The 20,237-nt window shown below is 35.6% G+C and overlaps 1 protein-coding gene across 1 annotated transcript in view; it reads right to left on the bottom strand.

Annotated features, from left to right (window-relative positions):
• The window catches only part of LOC122534712 (UDP-glucosyltransferase 2-like), a 51,220-nt gene that overhangs the window by 27,985 nt on the left and 2,998 nt on the right, over positions 1-20,237 (bottom strand). Inside the window, exon 2 of the mRNA XM_043665615.1 lies at positions 8,765-8,984. Within this exon, the coding sequence (XP_043521550.1) occupies positions 8,765-8,984 (220 nt within the window). The remainder of the gene's footprint in view (positions 1-8,764; positions 8,985-20,237) is intronic.

Below are 20,237 nucleotides of genomic sequence, written 5' to 3'. Positions count from 1 at the left end.
TTTGAAACGTGCAGAATACAGAGAGACGCGACAGAAACAATTTTTTCTACTTAGATTCTGTTTCTTTAATTATTATTCACGAAAATTTAAAGCTGCACAAAAATCTACAATCGAATTCAAAATTGATACTATCGGATGTCATCGTCAAACTAGAAGACTGTAAAGCGAAAAGGAGAGGAGGATTCAGTCGATGACTCGAGGATACGCGATTAAATACGATTTGTATATGTGCTTTTTCTTTAACTTAGAAGTTAATGCTAGAGCTACCAATTGTGATCAATCTGTAATTTTTCATAGAAATTTTATAAATTTGCAACGATGCATTCTAATAAATTTGGAGCATTTTTTTCATGAAGTATATACAAACGTTTTCTTCCATCCTTCCTTCCTTTTCTTTCTTCTTTAACCTACTGCGCTGGAATGACGTCGAGAATTTTTTGTTCGAAAATTATATTTTCTCAGTTTTGAGTATATTTAAGTAAAACAAATAATAAACTTATTACTTCTCAATCATTTCTATCCAATGATATCATACCGACAAGTTGCAAAATGAAAGCGACGAATTTATTGTATACGGTTCGGTCACTCGTTATGGTCCGCAATCAGTTGCCAGCGCAAGTGGTTGAACTTTCGTTTTCAACACGAGGGAACATCGAAACCACGCTAATTACACGAAAAGCAAGCATTCGAAATCTCGAGGAAACGAGGAAGAAGGGACTTTTCACAGAGATAAAGTGGCAAGGTGAGAAAAACGTCTATAATATCTATAATAATACGACAGTAGGTGGAAACGCGAGCCACGGGCGAAGAACAGGTGGAATGTCTCCGGGGCTCGATAAATTCCACGAAATTTCGGCGACGTTTATGTCCCGACTTAAGACCGTTACGATCTCGCAGTTAGTGCCGTACAAGTGCAAGCCGAATATGATCGTTCCTGGTACACGATTGTTAGGGGAGAGGAAAGTGACACGAAGGCGGCGCGGAGTGCATCGCTACCCCGTCGACTACATCAGTAGCTCGGTGTATGCCGTTTGATCTCGACTCGGAATGGCTGTAACTCGAAGTTGGCTTACAAGCACAATCATGCTCGGGGATCTTTGGGAATTGAATGACCACTTCGCGTTACCTCGCGGGATCTGAAAGGAGAAACTGGGAATCGAACAAGCTTGCACGTCGATGACACGGGTCACGAGCTTCACTTTCTTTCCCCTATTCTCTCTCTCTCTCTTTCTCTCTCTTCCATCTCCTTTGTAGAAAGTCGCGAACCATAGACGATAATACAACTTCGGTTATAATGTTTTAAAATCGCATCAATCATCCGAAGCAATAAAGGACGATGTGTTTCACAATCTATGAACCGAATCTACTTCATTTCGCTACTTTGACTTTGTCGATCGTCGGATTTCACGATTCTGATTCGTCTTCATTGACTCGATGAAGGTTCAAACGAATCCTATGGCATCAAAGATTCCCGATGTGCTATCACTTTCGAGGAAGCTGAGTTTCTTCTGGAGATTTCTATTTTGAAGGAATATAGTACTCAGATATACAGATACACGAGTAATTGTGTTCTTATAATTCTTAGTGCATAGATATGCTAAGATAAGGTCAATAAAGAAGATCTCTAGTTTATAAATACTGAAATACAGCAGTAGACGTACAATTGAGAATAATGAAAAAAATTCATAAAATAACAATTATTTTTCGACAAGAACGTTTTTGTTATAATAAACATCTGAAATATCTTTTTTATCGCCGATAACAATTATTAATGAGGAAAATTTGTAACAGTTATCGGTGAGGAAAACTCTGTTTCAATTGGTCTTAATCATTATCAATGAGAAAAATTTATTTTGGCTGTTCATTGCTGAAGAAAATTTATTAACATTAAGTAAATAGAAAATCTATAATTTTATTCACATTTTATTACTAACGTATTCTCTAGTTTTGTCTAAAGTTACGATCATTTATTTTGAACTATCACTTGTTGCAATTATGTTGAAAACTATAAATGATTACACGCATTTTCGGAAAGATGGTATGCTAAATACATAATCGTGGCATAATAATTCTAATCTGTCAAGTGCTCCGAAAAACGAATATTATTCGCAATATTTTGTTATTGAAAAAGCGCTATATGTATTACTGGCATTTACGTGCTACGGATTGATGAAACCGTAATTCTGTAAGAAAAACGTGTCGAATTCGCCAGAGACGGAAATTTCGTTAATACTTATTCGATACACATCCAAAATGATAGACTCCAATTTTTTTCCATGGGGGATATATCGATATTCATCCACGGTGACTTTCTTACGTTGGGTTTTACTGTTAGTCTGAAGTACAAGAACCGCCGCCGTAAATCACCAAGAAGTAGTGATTACGCGAGCACAACGGCAACCGGCACGGCACGACAACGAGCAGCCCCAAGCTAACACTGTTTCCAAATCGTTCGTTAATTTTATATCACTCGTGCATGAGACGTTGCGCTTAACAATTGCGCGGTGGCACGCGAGCCACGACAGAACAACGTTCGGTTAACGCCAGTTCTCGTCTCGCATTTCGTTACCCGTGTCGTTACCTCTTGTTCTGCGCGACGAGCGTATTCGATGCACGCGTCCACACGAATCAAAGTCTGATCAAAGGATAAAGCGTGAATTTGCATCGCCACGGTGGCAAATAGTCTGATCAACGAAACGTCAGGTCATGGGAAGACCAAGTTTCGCGTTAAATCCGCAAGTAAAATATCCCTTATTGAATTTGTCTACAAGTAAAATTCACTTAACCAACCCTTGGACCTTTTTAATCGGCTTTCCTGTCAAGAATGTAGTAAATTACATGGTAAAGCTTTGGTCACTCGTTGTAAACAGAGTAATTTAGTTAAGAGTTAATTTCTCTTTCTCTCTGCATCCCCCATATTTATTTCTTACTGATTTTATACATCTGTTAACTTTTATTTTGTACCTCTTCTTCTTCTTTATATTTCTTCCATGTTATGTATTAATTAAATTGGTCTTCGTTATATTTCTTCTAATTAACTAAATATTCTTATATTAAAAATTATTATTATTTATTCAATTAATAAAGTTAGGATAATTTGTTCATTCTAATGTGATTGATATAAATCTGCGATTAATTCCACAAATTTTCTGAACATTGGCCGAAAACTAATCCTGGTCGAATGGAAAATAAATTTCATTGATTAATTCGATCAGGAATAGCATCAACTTTAATTCCTAAAGATTGAATTGTTCATGAGTTCAATTAACCTAAGTAACATTGAACCTAATATCGTACATGTGCTCCTATAATTACCAGACTGCAGATATTTATGTAAAGGGAATCTTAAAGAGCGAAATTGCACAAATTGCGCATAATATACAAAGTATGATGCTTTCTATAATATTTAGCTTTTAAAATAATTTTCTACAGACATTCTATTCCTTTTTAATTATAATATAATATTTTTAATTATAATATATTTTCAAAGATATGAATTTGTAGTTCAGTAAAGATACTCGTGTAAAAAGGGACATATCTTCCGTTCAATTCCTAAATAAACAAACCAATTATTCATCTCCGTTCAGCCGGTACGAACGAATCAATTAAAATTAAAACGGGAACACGCGTTTAACGTTCGATTCTCGGCGAAACGACGTCGGGGATCGAGATTACTCGCGGGCAATCGTCAAACGTCCGATTACCTTCGTCTCCATATTTCGATCACGTAACAGCGCCATGCAAATCGCGATCATCCAATTACGCGGCTCGAATCTATTTATTAATTAATATTCAAGGCGTTACGTAACGAGGATACAATCGCACCTGCATTGTCACGACGCGTAGGATAGCGAGCACCCCCTCTGTTCCAACCCACCTCTCTTTGCCCCTCTATCGAACGTCCAAGACGGCGAGCTCGTAAATCCAGGCTGTCGTAATTACCGGGACAGTAGCCGAGTTCCGTTGATCGCGAAGCTGCCAACGCTTTCATATCCGTACTGATTTATTAAGCCGCTTTCATCCTTCGACGCGAGGCTCACGTGCTTGGAGCCCTGTCGTAATTAAATCGCAGCTCGCCCGAATCCACCAACTTCCAACATCGACGTAACGTTCGATTTCTTTCTTCTCGCGAGAGGTCGGCGATCCAGAACAATTTAGCAAAGGGCGTAGAAAGATGTTAACCCCTACACGAATGACTCAATTCAATTATTGCATAATTGTTAGTTTGCTGAATGTCCAGAGAAAACGATCTTGTTTCAGTGATATGTTTACCAACAATGTGAATTTTATCAAGTCTGTTGAAAAGAAAGTGAACGTTTTTATTTCTCCCCATATTCCTTCGATTGGCTACGCTATGAAAATATATTACAATGATTATCGACCGCAAAGGATTAACATGTTTTGTCGGTGAAACTTTGAAGCATATTTCAAAATAGATGACCGATTCGGCGTAGTGATTTATGCCTCATTGTCTCGGATTTCCTATCAACACTTTTGCAAGATTAAACAGTGTTTCAAAGAATGAAATATTTTAGATGAAATTTCAGAGTGAGTTACTTTCTTCCGGCGAATTTTTACATGTATGAATCATTCCCCAGTCAGTTGTCTGCAATATTGGACCTTAGAATTATATATTATATTATATTATATATTATTAATTATATTAATTATATATTATATATTAAATTAATTGATTATACATAAAATATATTGGACATATGTTATATATAATAATATAATATGATAATATAACATATATATATATATATAATAAATTAATTATATATAAAATATATTGGACATATATTATATATAATAATATAATATAATAACATTATATATAATTAAATAACATATATATATAAAATAAATTAATTATACATAAAATAAATTGGACAATAAAGGATATCGCCAACTATCGCAAACTAATGAAAAGAATAAAATCTTCATCTCAGAAACAACAAACGATCGATTTCGTATCGCAAACCGAGCCAACCGGGCGTATCTCTAACATCGTCCCCTCAATTTTCCCTCGAGCAGCAGACGACGAATCACAGTCAACGTTTTAACGTCATCGCGGTGAAATTACGTCACCGTAAATACGACGGATTTACTATTCCATCAAACGATCCATCCACGGATGGAAAGAGAGTACACACGGAGACAAAGCGCACCATTATCCCATTCCGTTCCATTTCGCGATGGGAGAAGCACTCCGGTCGGGGAAAAATCATTGAAAGACGAGGACGAGGTCGCAAGATTTCACAGCGGCGAGGCGCACCGCTTCAAAGATTCAAAATGTCGGGCAATTAATCGAAGGACGGGGGCAAACGTTTGACGTCGCGACAAGCGTGAACGTAATCGCAAAAGTGGACGGACGACACTCGGCCTCGGCCTCGACGCGGTTGACAAGTTATCCGTGGGGTCGGCCACATTGAATAATGTAGAATTTAATTTCGACTCGGTTCTCCCTTCATCGTCATCGAGGCGGCCGGGCACCCGAGCGTTGATTCGCGCCGTGAAACATTTAGCGGCCGTGAAATTTCCCATGCGACCGGCCGGATACGGCCCGGCTGCACACCACCGGTACTCGGGTATTTGTCGATGGACGAGAACCATCCGGAGAACACGTCCGCTCTTTCCGCGATTCGTGCCTTGAATTTAGGACCGTGCTGGCCAACGACGTGGAGAAACTGGGGGGGAGGGGGGGAGGGAAAAAATGGGGGATGCCTGCCGGCTAAAGACCGCGGTTTTCGAACGTGTACTGAAATGCGCGTGTGTACACGTGAAACTTGTATTAATCCCTCGGAAGCCCGAAGCTCGCAGTGCCGTGCCGGGGTCATTTCTGACTCACACGGATATTCCATTAATATATATATTTAGATCGCCCGAGCAGCTCACCGATAATGTACTAACGCAGAGTAATGGTCACTCGAGACCGAGGTTCTCACCGATATTGTACCAACACAGTGACAGACACCCGACTCATATAAGAACATGTAGGAGCATATAGGAATAATAATCACATAAATAATAATGTGATATTTATTTATATTTATACGCTGTATCCTTGCTAGGTCCAATACGTTGCCAATTACGTTCAAATTCCTAGTTTTTCTGGAACTACATTGTCCACAGTTTCAGATATATTATCTTCTTGCATTTCGGGTTCAACGTCACTATTTGATACACTTCCGTTGTCTGATGATTGTTTATTGTCAGAAACGTCTTGTGCAAATTCAGCGAAAGAAGACGAAAAGAAAGATTGCTCGTTGGTAACGAAGACATTACGTCAACAAATGGAAACAAATATAAACAACGGAAAAAAAGTAATAAAAAGAATAAAAATAATAATAAAAACAGTAAATTAATAATAAAAATAGTAAAATATTAAAATAGTGCTAAAAACTAAAATCTAAACAGTAAGTACAAAAATAATATAAAAATAAATACTAAAAACAAAAAATAATATAAAAATAAATATTAAAACAAAAATAGTACTATTAAATATACTGAAATACAATGCTAAAATACTAAATACTAAATATTGAAATACAATGCTAAAATACTAAATACTAAATACTGAAATACAATGCTAAAATACTAAATACTAAATACCAAACACTGAAATACAATGCTAAAATACTAAAACAATAATAAAAACACTAAAATATAAAATATAACTTTGAAATAAGAAATTGCTTCGATTTGCTGCACACGTCTTGTCTCCTCAGACCAAAAACTGATTTCTTTCGTCTTTTGTCTTCAGTCTTTGTTACTTCGGCACTTTGGCGGATACATGTTAGTCACATGGCGTTCGTGTATAGCGCAATCAGATTTCAGTTACTAATACAAGCAGCGCCTATCACTCTGTGCGTTATTGCACTCGAGTAGCTCTCAACACGGGTCAAAAATGACTCCGGTACGGCAGTCGGACGGTTAAGCAATCACGCAGAACGTGAACCGCGTTTAGGACAATTTTAACACTCGGTATTTATCTCGTCGATAATGGAAATTTTAAATTATTGGAGATCCGCCTCCTTTCAATCGAGTAATGTTCACGTGAAACGTATATTAACTGTTATAGTGTAATTGCCTACTTATACGCGTACATGTTAATCGTGTCAAAGTATGAGAGTAGTATATGTATGTATGTGTGTGTGATGACAATCAAGGACTCACTTTGTATATATATTATACGGTATGTACAACGAAAAAGTTCTAGAAAAAATAAAACTAGTCAACAGTGAACACGTGTTTCTGAGATCAAAAAGTTCAATTCAGACGATATTTAAAAAAGTAAAATCCTTAAGAACTAATATTCCACTGCCCAAATTAATAAATCACAACATTAACAAATTAAGGACTTGTTAATACCACGTATACCACTGTGTATAGAGGAATTAGAACATTATTCATTTCTAGTGTTCAGTGTGTATCGTAGATGATTTTAAATTTTAAATTTAAAGATCGTCTATATGTCTTTTATTCTTGGCAAACACATTTCTGTTTCTCTTCTTCATTGTACAAGTAAATAGCTACAATTAATAAACAACTTTCTTCTTCGACGAAAGACGACAAACTAAATTCTGGTCACACACGTCTCGATTTATTCCAAATGAAAATTTTTATAACGACGTACTGGTGAAATAAATACACACACTGCGAATGTATGAACATGTAACTTTCAAATCGCACGATATTAGAGAGAAACGCACGCTTATCAAGTGTCGACCATTTTTAGCGTGACAGAGATTTTGTTGACGACGTCCGTATATTAAAAATTTGTACTGAAGTCTCTGGTTTCGTGAAATATTTCTCCGCGCGTGAAATAAGGATCTCTGCTGTCTACGCGACGACTCTACGGACCAAGGAGCAGGAATAGCGGAGGACAGAGTGGACGAAAAGAAAGAAAGAAAAGGGAGAGATATAGAGTGTCGGTGAAGAGACAAGGGCAGGGGATTTCGGGCGAGATCGGTAACAGGCTGAAAGAGGGAACGAGAGAAGAGTAGAAAAACGCCAGTGATCCGCGTTACGGATTAACGGGGGCGCCTGTGCTGCAACGACGATGCACTTTCCGGATATCCGAGCGTCCGGACAGCTCGTGAGATATTCAACGGACCGAATATCCGGCCAGATTATACGATTTTCCTTTTTTGTCACGAGGCTCTTCCCCGTCCCCCCCCCCCTTTTTTGTTTTCCACCCGTTTCGTTTCTCTCTCTTCCTCTGTGTGTGTATTTCTCTCTTTTCCCTGATCGTTTGACGTATCGACACGAGTGCGACTTATGAAATTTCACGGTGAGAATTTTATCATACATAGCTGATATTACCTCGATTGAAATAATATCAGCTGAGAGATTGAACACGCCACGCGTATGAATCATTTATCGGAAGGGAGGAAACGAGTGGTCAGGATTCGACTTTCTCGTTGGCACGATCGACCATCTCGTTAGCACATCGTGGCCAATGTATCAGTGAATATTCGTATCGATAGCATTCTCGACATTCTGAATTCATCGCGCCGCACTCGCCGGATATCCGTGTCTCCTCGACAGCGAGAACGTGCCGGTAAAAGTGAGGCTAATTACGTCTGTCCGACGCGTTCGCACCGGTAATCGAAACTCTATAGATCGGCGATATTTCAAGGGGGAATATTCATAATTCATAATCTCAATGTCATCTCGGATTACGTGAGATTCAACGTTTTCAACGGTGTAAACAATCGAACGACATTAACGAATAAACAGAGATAATAAAACGTACCGGGTATTGTTGAACATTTCATCCAGAGCGTGCATCAACGTTTCCACGTCCATTGTGGCAAAATTCACGATCAAAGCGGCGCCTCTGGCTTGAGCCGCGATCGCGTTCTGATATTGATCACCGTAGAAAGGCATGAGGATCATTGGAACCCCGGTCTGAACTCCTTCCGATAAACCAAGAAGACCACCGTGACCGAAGTAGCACTTGACATTTGGATGGTCTGTAAAACGAAACGAAGTACTTAATATTTTAAGCATTGACCATCGACGCATCGATTGTATTTGAGGAATCGAATATGAAATTATTGAAACTTTCAACGAGTCACGAAGTGAGTCGTGAGTCTGACTAATTATCTGTCTGCACTGCTGACTGTTATCTTCGTTGAAACTTTCCATACCTCTTTGCAGAAATTTATTTCCTCGGAAGCGTTAGAAGGAAAACTCACTTCTGAGAAAAAGTAAAAGTTGTGCAACAAACAGATTTCTTGCAAATGTTATAGAGTTTTTATAAAGTTCCATTTGAGTGTAAATGTTTTTTTTTTTTTAAATTGATAAATTGTTAATAAAGCTAATTATATGTCAGTACTTTAAGTAACGCTAATTGAAAAGTTTTGTACTTTGACCTAAAATATTCGTTCAAGGATCCTCTGGAACTATTGAAAGACAAATACAAACATTTTGTTTCCCTTTTGACCAATGCCCAATAATAAATAAATAAATAAATAAATGAGTTGCATCAGTTTTATTTATATTCAATCGATTCATTCATGAAAACATCCGGTCAGACTCGAAATTAATGAATCGACACTAAAAGCCTAGCGTTAAAACCGAGTCGAAATCGAGTCATCTGTCCATAGAAATCGATTCCCAATATCGGAAAAATCGTCGCGGTAGCTCTGTGTCTCCCATTCATCGCGACACATACACCCCAGATCAAATATCATAAAACAAATACTACATAAATTTGCTACAAAACTGGAAGAATTAAATAATATTTTATACAACGGGGGAAAAATCTATAAACTATTACTACATTTAAATATTGAAAATAAAAAGGGTGTCATAAAAATTTCGAGTGGGAGTGTATATTTGGTTTTTTGCTGTTTTACGATGAAACGAGGAAGCACAATGTGTCCCTGTTCATAAATATCCGATTTGGTTCAACCACCGTGTAAAATATGTATGAACGATCTCGTAGAGAGGGAATCTGTACGAACGATTACAACACTGAGTGGCATCGGCATTTCGCCAGAATAATAAAGTATAATAAAGAAAAGATATATAGTAGATTTTCAGGGATGACGTGAGTTTATTTTTGTTAATACGCTAGAAAATGACGGCTTTTGTCATTATGTATATTTTAATCATGTAATTAGCTGGAAGTAGAAAGTTTATAGTGATTAACTTAATATTTATAAAGTTAATATAAATATAATATATATATATAAAGTTAATATAAATATAATATAATATAATATTTATAAAGTTAACTTAATATTTATAAAGTATCGTGTAATTAGCTGGAAGTAGAAAGTTTATAGTAATTAACTTGTATATTTTAATCATGTAATTATCTGGAAGTAGAAAGTTTATAGTAATCAACTTTCACCCTGTAATCTTAGGCAGTCAGATCTTTATACATTAATGAGAAATTTAGAAATACGAAAAATAAATCTGAATTATGAATATATTAAATTCTCATAATATTAACATGTATAATATTATAACGACGAAACACGATATTTGGTATATCCATAAAGATATCAATTTTCGTAAACTATTCGCGATCCATGTATATTATAAGCTAAGCTTCCCTTCTCATCCAATTTCTCGCAGCATAAGAAGAAACATCCTCCGAGAAGAAACTGATCCAGGAGAAAAAAAAAAAAAAAAGAACGCGCGTCAATGGGTTGAATAAATCCCGGTGTCGAATACTCGGCTGAAAAATTCGTGTCGTCCGCATTTGTCGCGCGGAGTCACCCTCCGGTAAGAGGGTGGCTGCCACGTACCCGCCGCCATACGGGATTCTGCACCACCTCCGGCGTCGATCTTAATGTCAAATTCCATTACCACGCAGCGCCTCCCATCGCCTTCCCCCTCGTTCTAGCAACCCTTCGACTCCCCCCCCCCCCGAGCGCCTAAACCACCGCCAAGCCCCCTTCTCGATTTGGCTACAGATGTAGACGAGTTGTAGGAGTTACGTTCCCCTTGTAGAACCGTACGGGTGGTTTAGAGGGGCGAAGGTTCGACGGGAGAGCACCTCTCGAGATTTCGCGCTCGATACATCGTCGCATCGGCGCGCGTCGATACGTGACAGAGGATATCTATCGGGGGAGGAGAAACGGGAAAGGGATACGGAGGGTTCGGATCTGAATTTTTGCGGGCGACATCGGAGGAATGCGAAGACCGGAGACCGGAGGCAGAGGGAAAATCGGTCGGGCGTTCGCGCGATTTGCTCGAGATTTCCGTCAGCCGCGAGATACATTTTTACGGCGTCGCTGTAACGAGAAAATAACACGCCGGTATTTCCTAGCCTAGCGCCGGTCTTTTACGAGCGTCGTCGGCGAAACCACCCCTCCTGAGAATTGATATTTGACCGCCTATAGGCTGAACTGGCTCGTAAGACGAAAGTCAACGAGGGCAACGCGCTAGTTTCTTCGTGAACGTACACGCGTAATAATAATAATTTGATTATTTTCATGTTTTCATGTTATTAAGATGACGAATTAAAATGCACAGTTGTAAAGACCTATTCATCTTTGATTCATCCTGACGATACTTGACACTAAACGTACCGATGCTTCATGTATACCTCTTTCTACCATAAATAACCCGTCTCCAAAAGTATCATATATTTTACGACGTATGTATAGCAAAAAATATACCATTTAATACAATTTGTGAATGAAACAATTTTGTCCAAATAACGATTGTAATTTGTTTATTTATTCAGTTCAAAAAATGCATACAAATAAGAGAACATTTATTTCTGAATTTAGAAGTAAACAATATGCAAACTTTATTCAAGTTCAGCGCATTTTTTGCAAATTATTGGATCCTGAATGACATTGTTGCCACACACATATTTTTTGTATTTTTTTTGTTCTTCTCAACATTCTAGCGAAAGAAAATTAACGTTTGTATTACTTTCATGTGAAGACTCAAAAGGATTCAAATAAATGTTTGTAGTTCGTTAGAAAATGATAGATCTTCTGAGAATGTTTATATGTAGTCTTATTCTTGTCTATATCTTATTCTTTCCGATCGTTGCAAACCTGTCATAATATATCATCATGCAATAATACATTAAATTATCATAAAATTTATTTTCCCTTTGCCCGTGAAACGAGTCTCTACTTAAGTCTCAATTTTTTAATTATACTTAAGAAAATATAAATTCATCCAAAAATCCATCTTGAAACCTACAATATTATAATCTGGCACGTAGGTGAAATTTCCGATTCTTGAGCAATAATTTAAACGAGAATCGTTGAGTCATGATCGATATTTAGATTCCAAATATTTAAAATGAGAGAATCGAACTACTATTTGTAAGTAACCACGATAATACAAAAAAAAAAAATCGGAATTTCTCTGAAGATGTGCCTTCACCTCTAGAACCATTTCTCAGATTGTTTCATTATTACCGTCACGCGAACTACGTTTATGCAAAGTTTCAATTTTCAAATTTTCCAATTGTCGAAATGTCCCTTGCAAATGTGAAATACGAATCCAACGAAAGGAAAAGTTGTTGGCAAACTTTTGGCCAATACTGTACACGAATCCAAAAGACAAAAGATATGAAATACGAGACGAAGAGATAACAATCTACCCATCTTGATGAAATTATCCGAATCGTTGATTCACCGGTCCCCCCAATATACGTCTACAAATTGAACGGCGATCGATTCGCATTTGGAATTTCAGTGGATCACCAAATAGCATGGAGTTAGCAAATGCCGAGCACCGTGCAACTGTCTGACCGGTTTCATCCAATCGAATCGTAGAAGTAGCAAAGTATACCCTATTTCTTAATGGGTAGCTCGAGAAATAAAGCGGGATCTCGATAGAATGATTCCGCTCTTTATTCCATCGGGTAATATAATCTATCGTTTCTTATCCTTACCGTTACATCGTTAAATGCGGTACTCCGGGGCATCGCGTGTCAACACATCTTCCGTACCATCGATATCGTTGCCTCTAAAGTCAATTACATTAGCGAGTACATTTTCTCCGCGAATTGACAAGATCGATGGCAAAGAGGATGCGAGACTGTTCGACGATCTATTACAGAACGAGTGTCTAAGTCGATGTATAAAAGGCCGAGTCCCATTTATTTGTCAATTTATTAATAATTTTGCTGGCCATTAACCGTATGATCCAGAAAGAAAGTAGTTTAATCAAATTAAATCAAATTAAAACAGAATGCCTAAACTTGTATAGTGTGTTCTCTCGTGCACACGTGTGATCATAGAGTGAAACACTTCAAATTACTTTAAATTACTTTAAATTACTTTAAATTTGTATTGTGTATTTGATAATAAATTCAGATCATAATTTGAGCATAATTCGAAGCTTATATAAATCTTGAAAATCTTGATAGCACGATGAATGTTTAATATCTTGCAAGCTATTTTCGATTACTTTTAGTTACTTTTTGCCACATTTTCCACGATATTACGGAAGAAAGTTCGATTTACAACGATATGTATGATATCAACGTGTATGGTTTGTTTTAGATTTTATTTATAAAAACGAATTAAATATATGTATGATAACTCGAACGTTTTGAATTTTCTTTTATATTTCTTTTATATTTTATACTTATATACTAATATGTGCGTATTTTATATTCATATACTATACATGCTATTAAATTATCACAACACTTTGAAGACGTTAAAAACGATCAAGATTTCCCAGGCGATCAAGAGTTTCAAAACTTTCAAGACTCAAGATTTATTCGCATTTTGAAGATTCAATTATAAACTTCGAATCATATTTGAAATGATTCAAAATTTTTGCTACATAATATATATGACATTCAAGATGATCAAGATTTTACGATTATCGGATTCTATTCAAAGTTTCACAACCTTGACTCTTTAAGGATTCAACTATATCAAGAAGAAAAACAGCTTCCGTTTATCTTTCATTCTGTTTTCTTATTACTGTATAGCCAACCTTTCTTTTATTTTATTGTTTTATTTCTTTTTCGAAAAAGGACTTTTATTTTCGGATACATATATAAGAAATTTTCTGCGATTGCAAACGTAATTAATATTAAAAAGAGGTTAAAAAACATCGAACCTAGATTTAACTGTCCATCACTAATCCATCTCATAATGTGAATGTCCGTCACCAGTTATTCGAATGATTTCGGCTGACTCAGCCCGTTCTTCGAAGGGGATAAAACTCGCTTTTGACAAGGATAAAGGTCCTGCTGGCGAATATAGCTAAATTTGCACGATACTTTCGCCCGATAGTTCTCGTATCAGCCGTTACAAAGTTGCCCCGATAAAAGTTGCCGTGATCAAACGATGGAGAGACGACGAGAGAAGCTACGTAGCGCCAATTAAAGGACAAGGATTAACGATTTCCACGGTTTTGTAAGAACGACCCTTAACGTAAGTTACGAGCGTGGCTAGCGCACCATTTCGCGTGCGCCGATTAAAGCGTGCGAAGTAGCAGGAGCAAAGCGTAGCCATACAAGATCTTATCAAGATCACGAAGACCGTGGGGGATGGCCACGCTCGCTAGGAGACGAAGGAAATGGTACCGGGGATACACCGGTCACGAAGCGAGATAATAAAATTAAAGCGATCGATCGCAGCCTCCGGGTCGAGTTGCCTGCCCGCTTGTTTTAGCTAGATTATCTAACCACCTCGTGCAATCCTCCAGCTATCGAAAAATTTGATCGTTGCAGCCCTCGCACCGAGGCTTTTTATGAGAAACAACGCTCACCACTGCGATAACGAGTGGCCGGCGATGAATTTATAAGTATAGAAATAACAATCACAATGGCGGACAAAAAGAAAGTTTAGCCCTGCGGCGAGTAAAGGGTAGAAAATATGGGAAATATGTCGTTTCTTTTCGAAAAATTCCATAAAATCATTCATCGTCGTTTATGGCTTAATTTAACACGAATTTAATCGTCAAATAATATTGCTGGATCATAAATGCCTTTATACGTATTAAATTACTAAAATTTTGGATATATATGCTCTCGCTGACAGGGATTAGTAATGAAATTAAATCAAATTAAAAATTTCGAAATTCGGCAGATGTAGGTAAAATTTAAAGTGTTATAGTTCTCGATGCTCAATGATGAATAACGAAAGATTAATATTACATTTGTGCGGAATTACATATATTTCGTATATGAATTTAATATAATAATTTGAATAATATTTAATAAATATAATAAACAATTAAAATATAATAAACCTAGATAGGACAAAAGATAAAGATACGAAAGGATATAATAAATGAGTTTATAGTATATCTGACAAGAATAATGAATGGTTCGGGGATTTTATGTATTTTAAGGGTGGAAAAATGCACGGAATGCACATAATGGACAAAAATATATAAAATATCCAAAGTAAAATGTTCGTTGTAGTTTTTAACGAGCAAAACAAGTCTCTATTTAAATTCTATACCTTTGACCGTATAATGAATTTGCATAAAACTCCGTAATTTTGAATAAATGTAACATGTGTCTCAGAACGGATTATTATTGCCATTATAATAGATAAATATTTAATTCACAGTTACATCAGTCTAAATTACTAAAAAATATTCTAAATTATTATCAGTCTAATTACATAGTCTAAATTACTTTATTTGACTTACTTTCTTCTATTTGACTATTATATTCTTCTATTTGACTTTACTTTGACTATTATCAGTCAAACATCAGTCTAAATTACTAAAAAAAAATAAATTTAATTCTATTATTAATCTCTATCGCGAAAAATATAAAATATAAAATAAAACAAAATACCGTAAATTTTAATCAATTTTATCAATTTTCATCAATTATTTAATTATTTATTTATTGAGGCTTTTTCTGTCTACTATTATATTTATAGTAGTATAACATTAGATAAAATTTACGTAGTATCAAAAAATAAATCTTGATTAAAATAAGAGCGACGATCAAAAGTCGATTATTCTCAGAAAAGAGAATGATATCTCATAACACGTGTCTATCTCGCGAATTACATCACACATTATATCGCATTTATCTAAATTGGAAATTTATGATATACGAGACAAGCCTACTCTGCAACAGATAGAAACATGAGCAGGAAAATTAATCAAGCAACACGTGTAGGTATATAAAGTGTCTCATTTTAATCTATAAATACGAATTAATAGTAGACTACTTGTGGTATAAAAAAAAAATACTTCAAATAGGAAATGAATGATTTCGTGAATGATTCAAATAGGTTATAATAGTAAATGGTTAGAATATAATTAATACTTCTATAATTAGTACTTCAACAATATATAATATAATTAGTATTTCTACTATTACTATATTAATACATCAATGATAATATAATTAGTTCTTCAGTTGACAAATGTAGAAATCATTTAAGCGTGATGTACGTCTTCTTAAATGGTACTGTATAATTTTCTCTGTAAAAAAATTGTTAATCTATGTATATACATTTACGTATATATTTATTATTATTATGTGTATGTAGTTATACTTTGATTTACGACACACTATGTAAAATCTTGCGTTCGTATTGCCCTTGTCTCTTACACAAAATTAATTATCAAGATCAGCGTCACAAAATTAAATAAAAAAAATTAAACGAATTAATGTAAAAATAATTTTTCGACATAAATGAATTAATACAATTCGTAGAAAAATAACGAGCTATCTGAGTGATTTTTGCATTAAATATAGATTGAAATGGGACACCCTGTATATGAATTGTTATATACATTGTCATAAGGGGAAAGACCCGTTACCGCGTAATCATCCTGATTACGTAAGTCGTAGTAACGTTGACACATCTTTATCGCGAAAAATTATTTAACAAAGTTAGCGTGATTTCACTTATGCAACGAACTTTATAGTTGAGCAACAACATCGGAGAATCTGCTACGCGAGAAATCGTACGTAATCAGATAGAAATCGATAGCAAAACATTGACCACCAATGTTATGCGATAGACTTTCGTCACAGAAGAGAGCAGAAGAACACGGAAGGAACAATGCGACACCGTGGTATCCTTTGCTCAAGGTTTTAACGGTGATTTATGTTGCCTGCAGGTCGTTAGCGAGTTGCCTAATTAAAGTCATTTTACTCGACAGTGGCCAAGAACTGCGAAACTACTTACTGTCAGAGTTACCGTGGTCCTGTGTCTTCGTTGTTGGCCAACCAACTCGTCGAAAGAACATCCGTGCCAGGACACCAACTGTATTCGAACTGACAGTCCTCTAAACGATCCTTCTTCGGCAACTATCGGTGGTTCTATGGAAGAAATTACCTAAGCCTTCCCTTCTCTTACGATGATTACCATTTTCTCCGCGAAATCTAGCAAATTGTCTGAGCGTAGATAGTTAACTGTCGGCGAGAGCTAAATAAAGAGTTGTTCAAATCGAGTAACATTCTTCAGTAGTAGATATTGGGAAACAGTTTGACATGTCTTCGTTTCTGATAGATTTCGTCCAAAGTTGAAACGTTACATTTTGGAGCGACGTGTGCAAATTTCTACTAAAAATGGAATAGTCAATAAAATTTGCATTTTGAACGGTAGTATTGGCAATGTGTTTTAGTAAATTCTATAAATAGTATAAGAGTTTAACACGTTTTTTATGGAACTTATCTATCTTTTCTATGACATCAACATTCTTTAACAATCGTTAGCAATATTTGCAAATCAGCATAATATCTATTGCTTATAATCATTGTATGTCAAAAGGATTCCCCTCGTAATGAAGATTACATTGAAATTAACTCTACGTAATATTCAGGGAGGCAGCTGAAAGGCAACATCATGCTCGGAATCATCATACTGAAGGAATTAAGTTTCAATTATATAAAAATATAACAGAGAGTTTGATCGAACGTATCAATTCAAACTCGTAAAAAAGAATGCCAAAAGAATATTTCCCCTCTATGACTAAATATTATAAAGTAAACGTTATGTTAAAATAAATCAAATCTTCGACAATTTTATATCTCGTGCCAATTCGTAGATGCGATACCCAATTTAGATCACGTTATATAAGAAAGTCAAATACAAAAGAGGAACTGGGAACGTGAACGTTCGCCTTCGACGACGTTTTAAAACCACTTCCTTCGATGACCGCGATTACGACACGAGTGCTATAGAATATCGCGCATGGTAAAATGATTCGCGGAACGTTGCGTACCACGAATCGATAATTGCCAGAGAGGATAGTTATATCGAGCGATAATGACGATTAATCGAATAGAGGAAAGTCGAACACGGCGAAATAATTTCGAGATCGAAAAATAATTTGATGTTTGATGATCGGCGACAGCGTTATACCGTACAGGCATATCAATGACGCGATATCATTTCGAGCCAACGAAAGCTCCTCGACTATGCAAACCGTTTTGAAAGTTTCAAAAACTGTTCGACGTACGGCATCGCCACGGCAAATATCGAGTGCGGTGCGATGCGCTGCCTGAATCAAAATACCGCTTTCGGTATTACGGCACCGATTTCCAAGGGCCGTTCCGATTAGTTCGATCCGGCGGAATTTCATGGAATTTCAATTTCGATGCCGAGTTACCGATCCGTTTCTCGCGCCGCGAGATTCGTTCGACGAGGCATCGAACAGTGTTGCGACTCGTATTCGAAAAAAAAATGAAAAAATTAAGCATGGAAATTTTGTGAAACAGAAAAGTAAACGTAAGTGAAAATATTCTATCCGCACGCTCGATGAAAAATTGACGATATTTTGAACTTTGTAAGAAAGGGAATCGTACAACAGTCTGCTCCAGTTCATTTTAAAGTACGAAGCTTCTAGTTTGACAATCTTGAATTCGTTTTTCTCAGAGAGATGTTGTTATTAAAATTACTGAAAAATTTTTTCGTCACTCTAGAGACGTTTGAATTCAAAACTATTCAATTAAAGAATAATTGAATAGTAAAAATATTCAATTATAGAATAATTTCAGGAATATGCAAGTTGACTTAAGTGACATATAATAGTACGTATTTCTTGGTTTCTTTTATCAGATGTTTGTTGTAATTTTAATGATTTTATTACTGTTACTCATTATTTTATTGCTACTGTTAAAAGTGCCGTATTTCACTGTAGCGTAGAGAAAGAAGCTCGTTTTTTAAAAATTCGAATAAGTTTGAACAGTTGTAATTTTATCTCTTTATCTTATTTTCGAAGGTTTATAGATAATTAAAAAAAATAGAAGGTATCATTTTTTTTATTAATTGTAATTTTCTTTAGAGTCTTTAGATTTAATAGAAATTTTATCAGTTATTAGTTGATATATCGATAGATTTTTTGCTCTTATTAGATTTGATAAGAGATAAAAATCCATATGATAGCGAGACACACCAAAGACACATGTTATATTCGTAAATATTTAGTCAGAAATCTGACTGTTAGCCTGATAGTCGATGACCTCTCACCAACAAGATATGAAATTTAGTTTCATTTTAAAAATATCCTTGTAAGAATTTCATAGATGAATAAAATTCATCTGACAGACGAAAATCATCACATTACTCAAACTCTCAGGTTAATTTGAAAGTCAATTGAATATTTTTTAATAAATTACTTATTAATTCATTTTAAAAAATTAAAAACTCTTCAGTCAAATATGAATATCGCACTAAATACAAGTACATAAATATATTTTAACGAGAAACTTTTTCTTTTCTCTCTTACTTTAAATTGTGCGTTGTCATTGAGCAAGCTGATTTCATAATGATTCATAATACGATATCGTAGAATCGCTGAAGAAAGATACTGCCATTTTTAAAAAAAACGTGAGTTTACGTGGCACACACACGCTTTGCTGATGAATCAAATAGCGCTGATTTGCAGATTTCCAAAGAGACAAAACATTTATGAAATGACTCAAATTTTTCGACTCGGCAGACATAAAGATAAGTTGCAATTTACTCGGTTAATTGCCAACTAATTATGGATAATGGCAACGGCGTACGTTCGTAATTTTCAGTTTGTATAGTTTAAATTATTTACAATGACCTACAGTGGACAATTCTCAGAAATAGAACAAAAATGGGACAAAAGAAAAAGAAATTTCCGAATTAAGAATTTTTGAATGATGTAAGTATTGCATATCATTTAATACTTATTACCACAACTATAGAACACGAAATTGGAACAGTTTTCTTTTCAAATAAATCGATCCAGAAAATGTATGTAATAAATTGTAAAATAAATATGTCATTAATCTGTATAACTAATTCTGTCGCTATCATAATTCTTGA

This window comes from Frieseomelitta varia, unplaced genomic scaffold (genome assembly GCF_011392965.1).
Source record: "Frieseomelitta varia isolate USP_RPSP 00005682 unplaced genomic scaffold, Fvar_1.2 scaffold_629, whole genome shotgun sequence".
NCBI lineage: Eukaryota > Metazoa > Arthropoda > Insecta > Hymenoptera > Apidae > Frieseomelitta > Frieseomelitta varia.
This window is presented reverse-complemented; position numbering and strand designations above follow the sequence as displayed.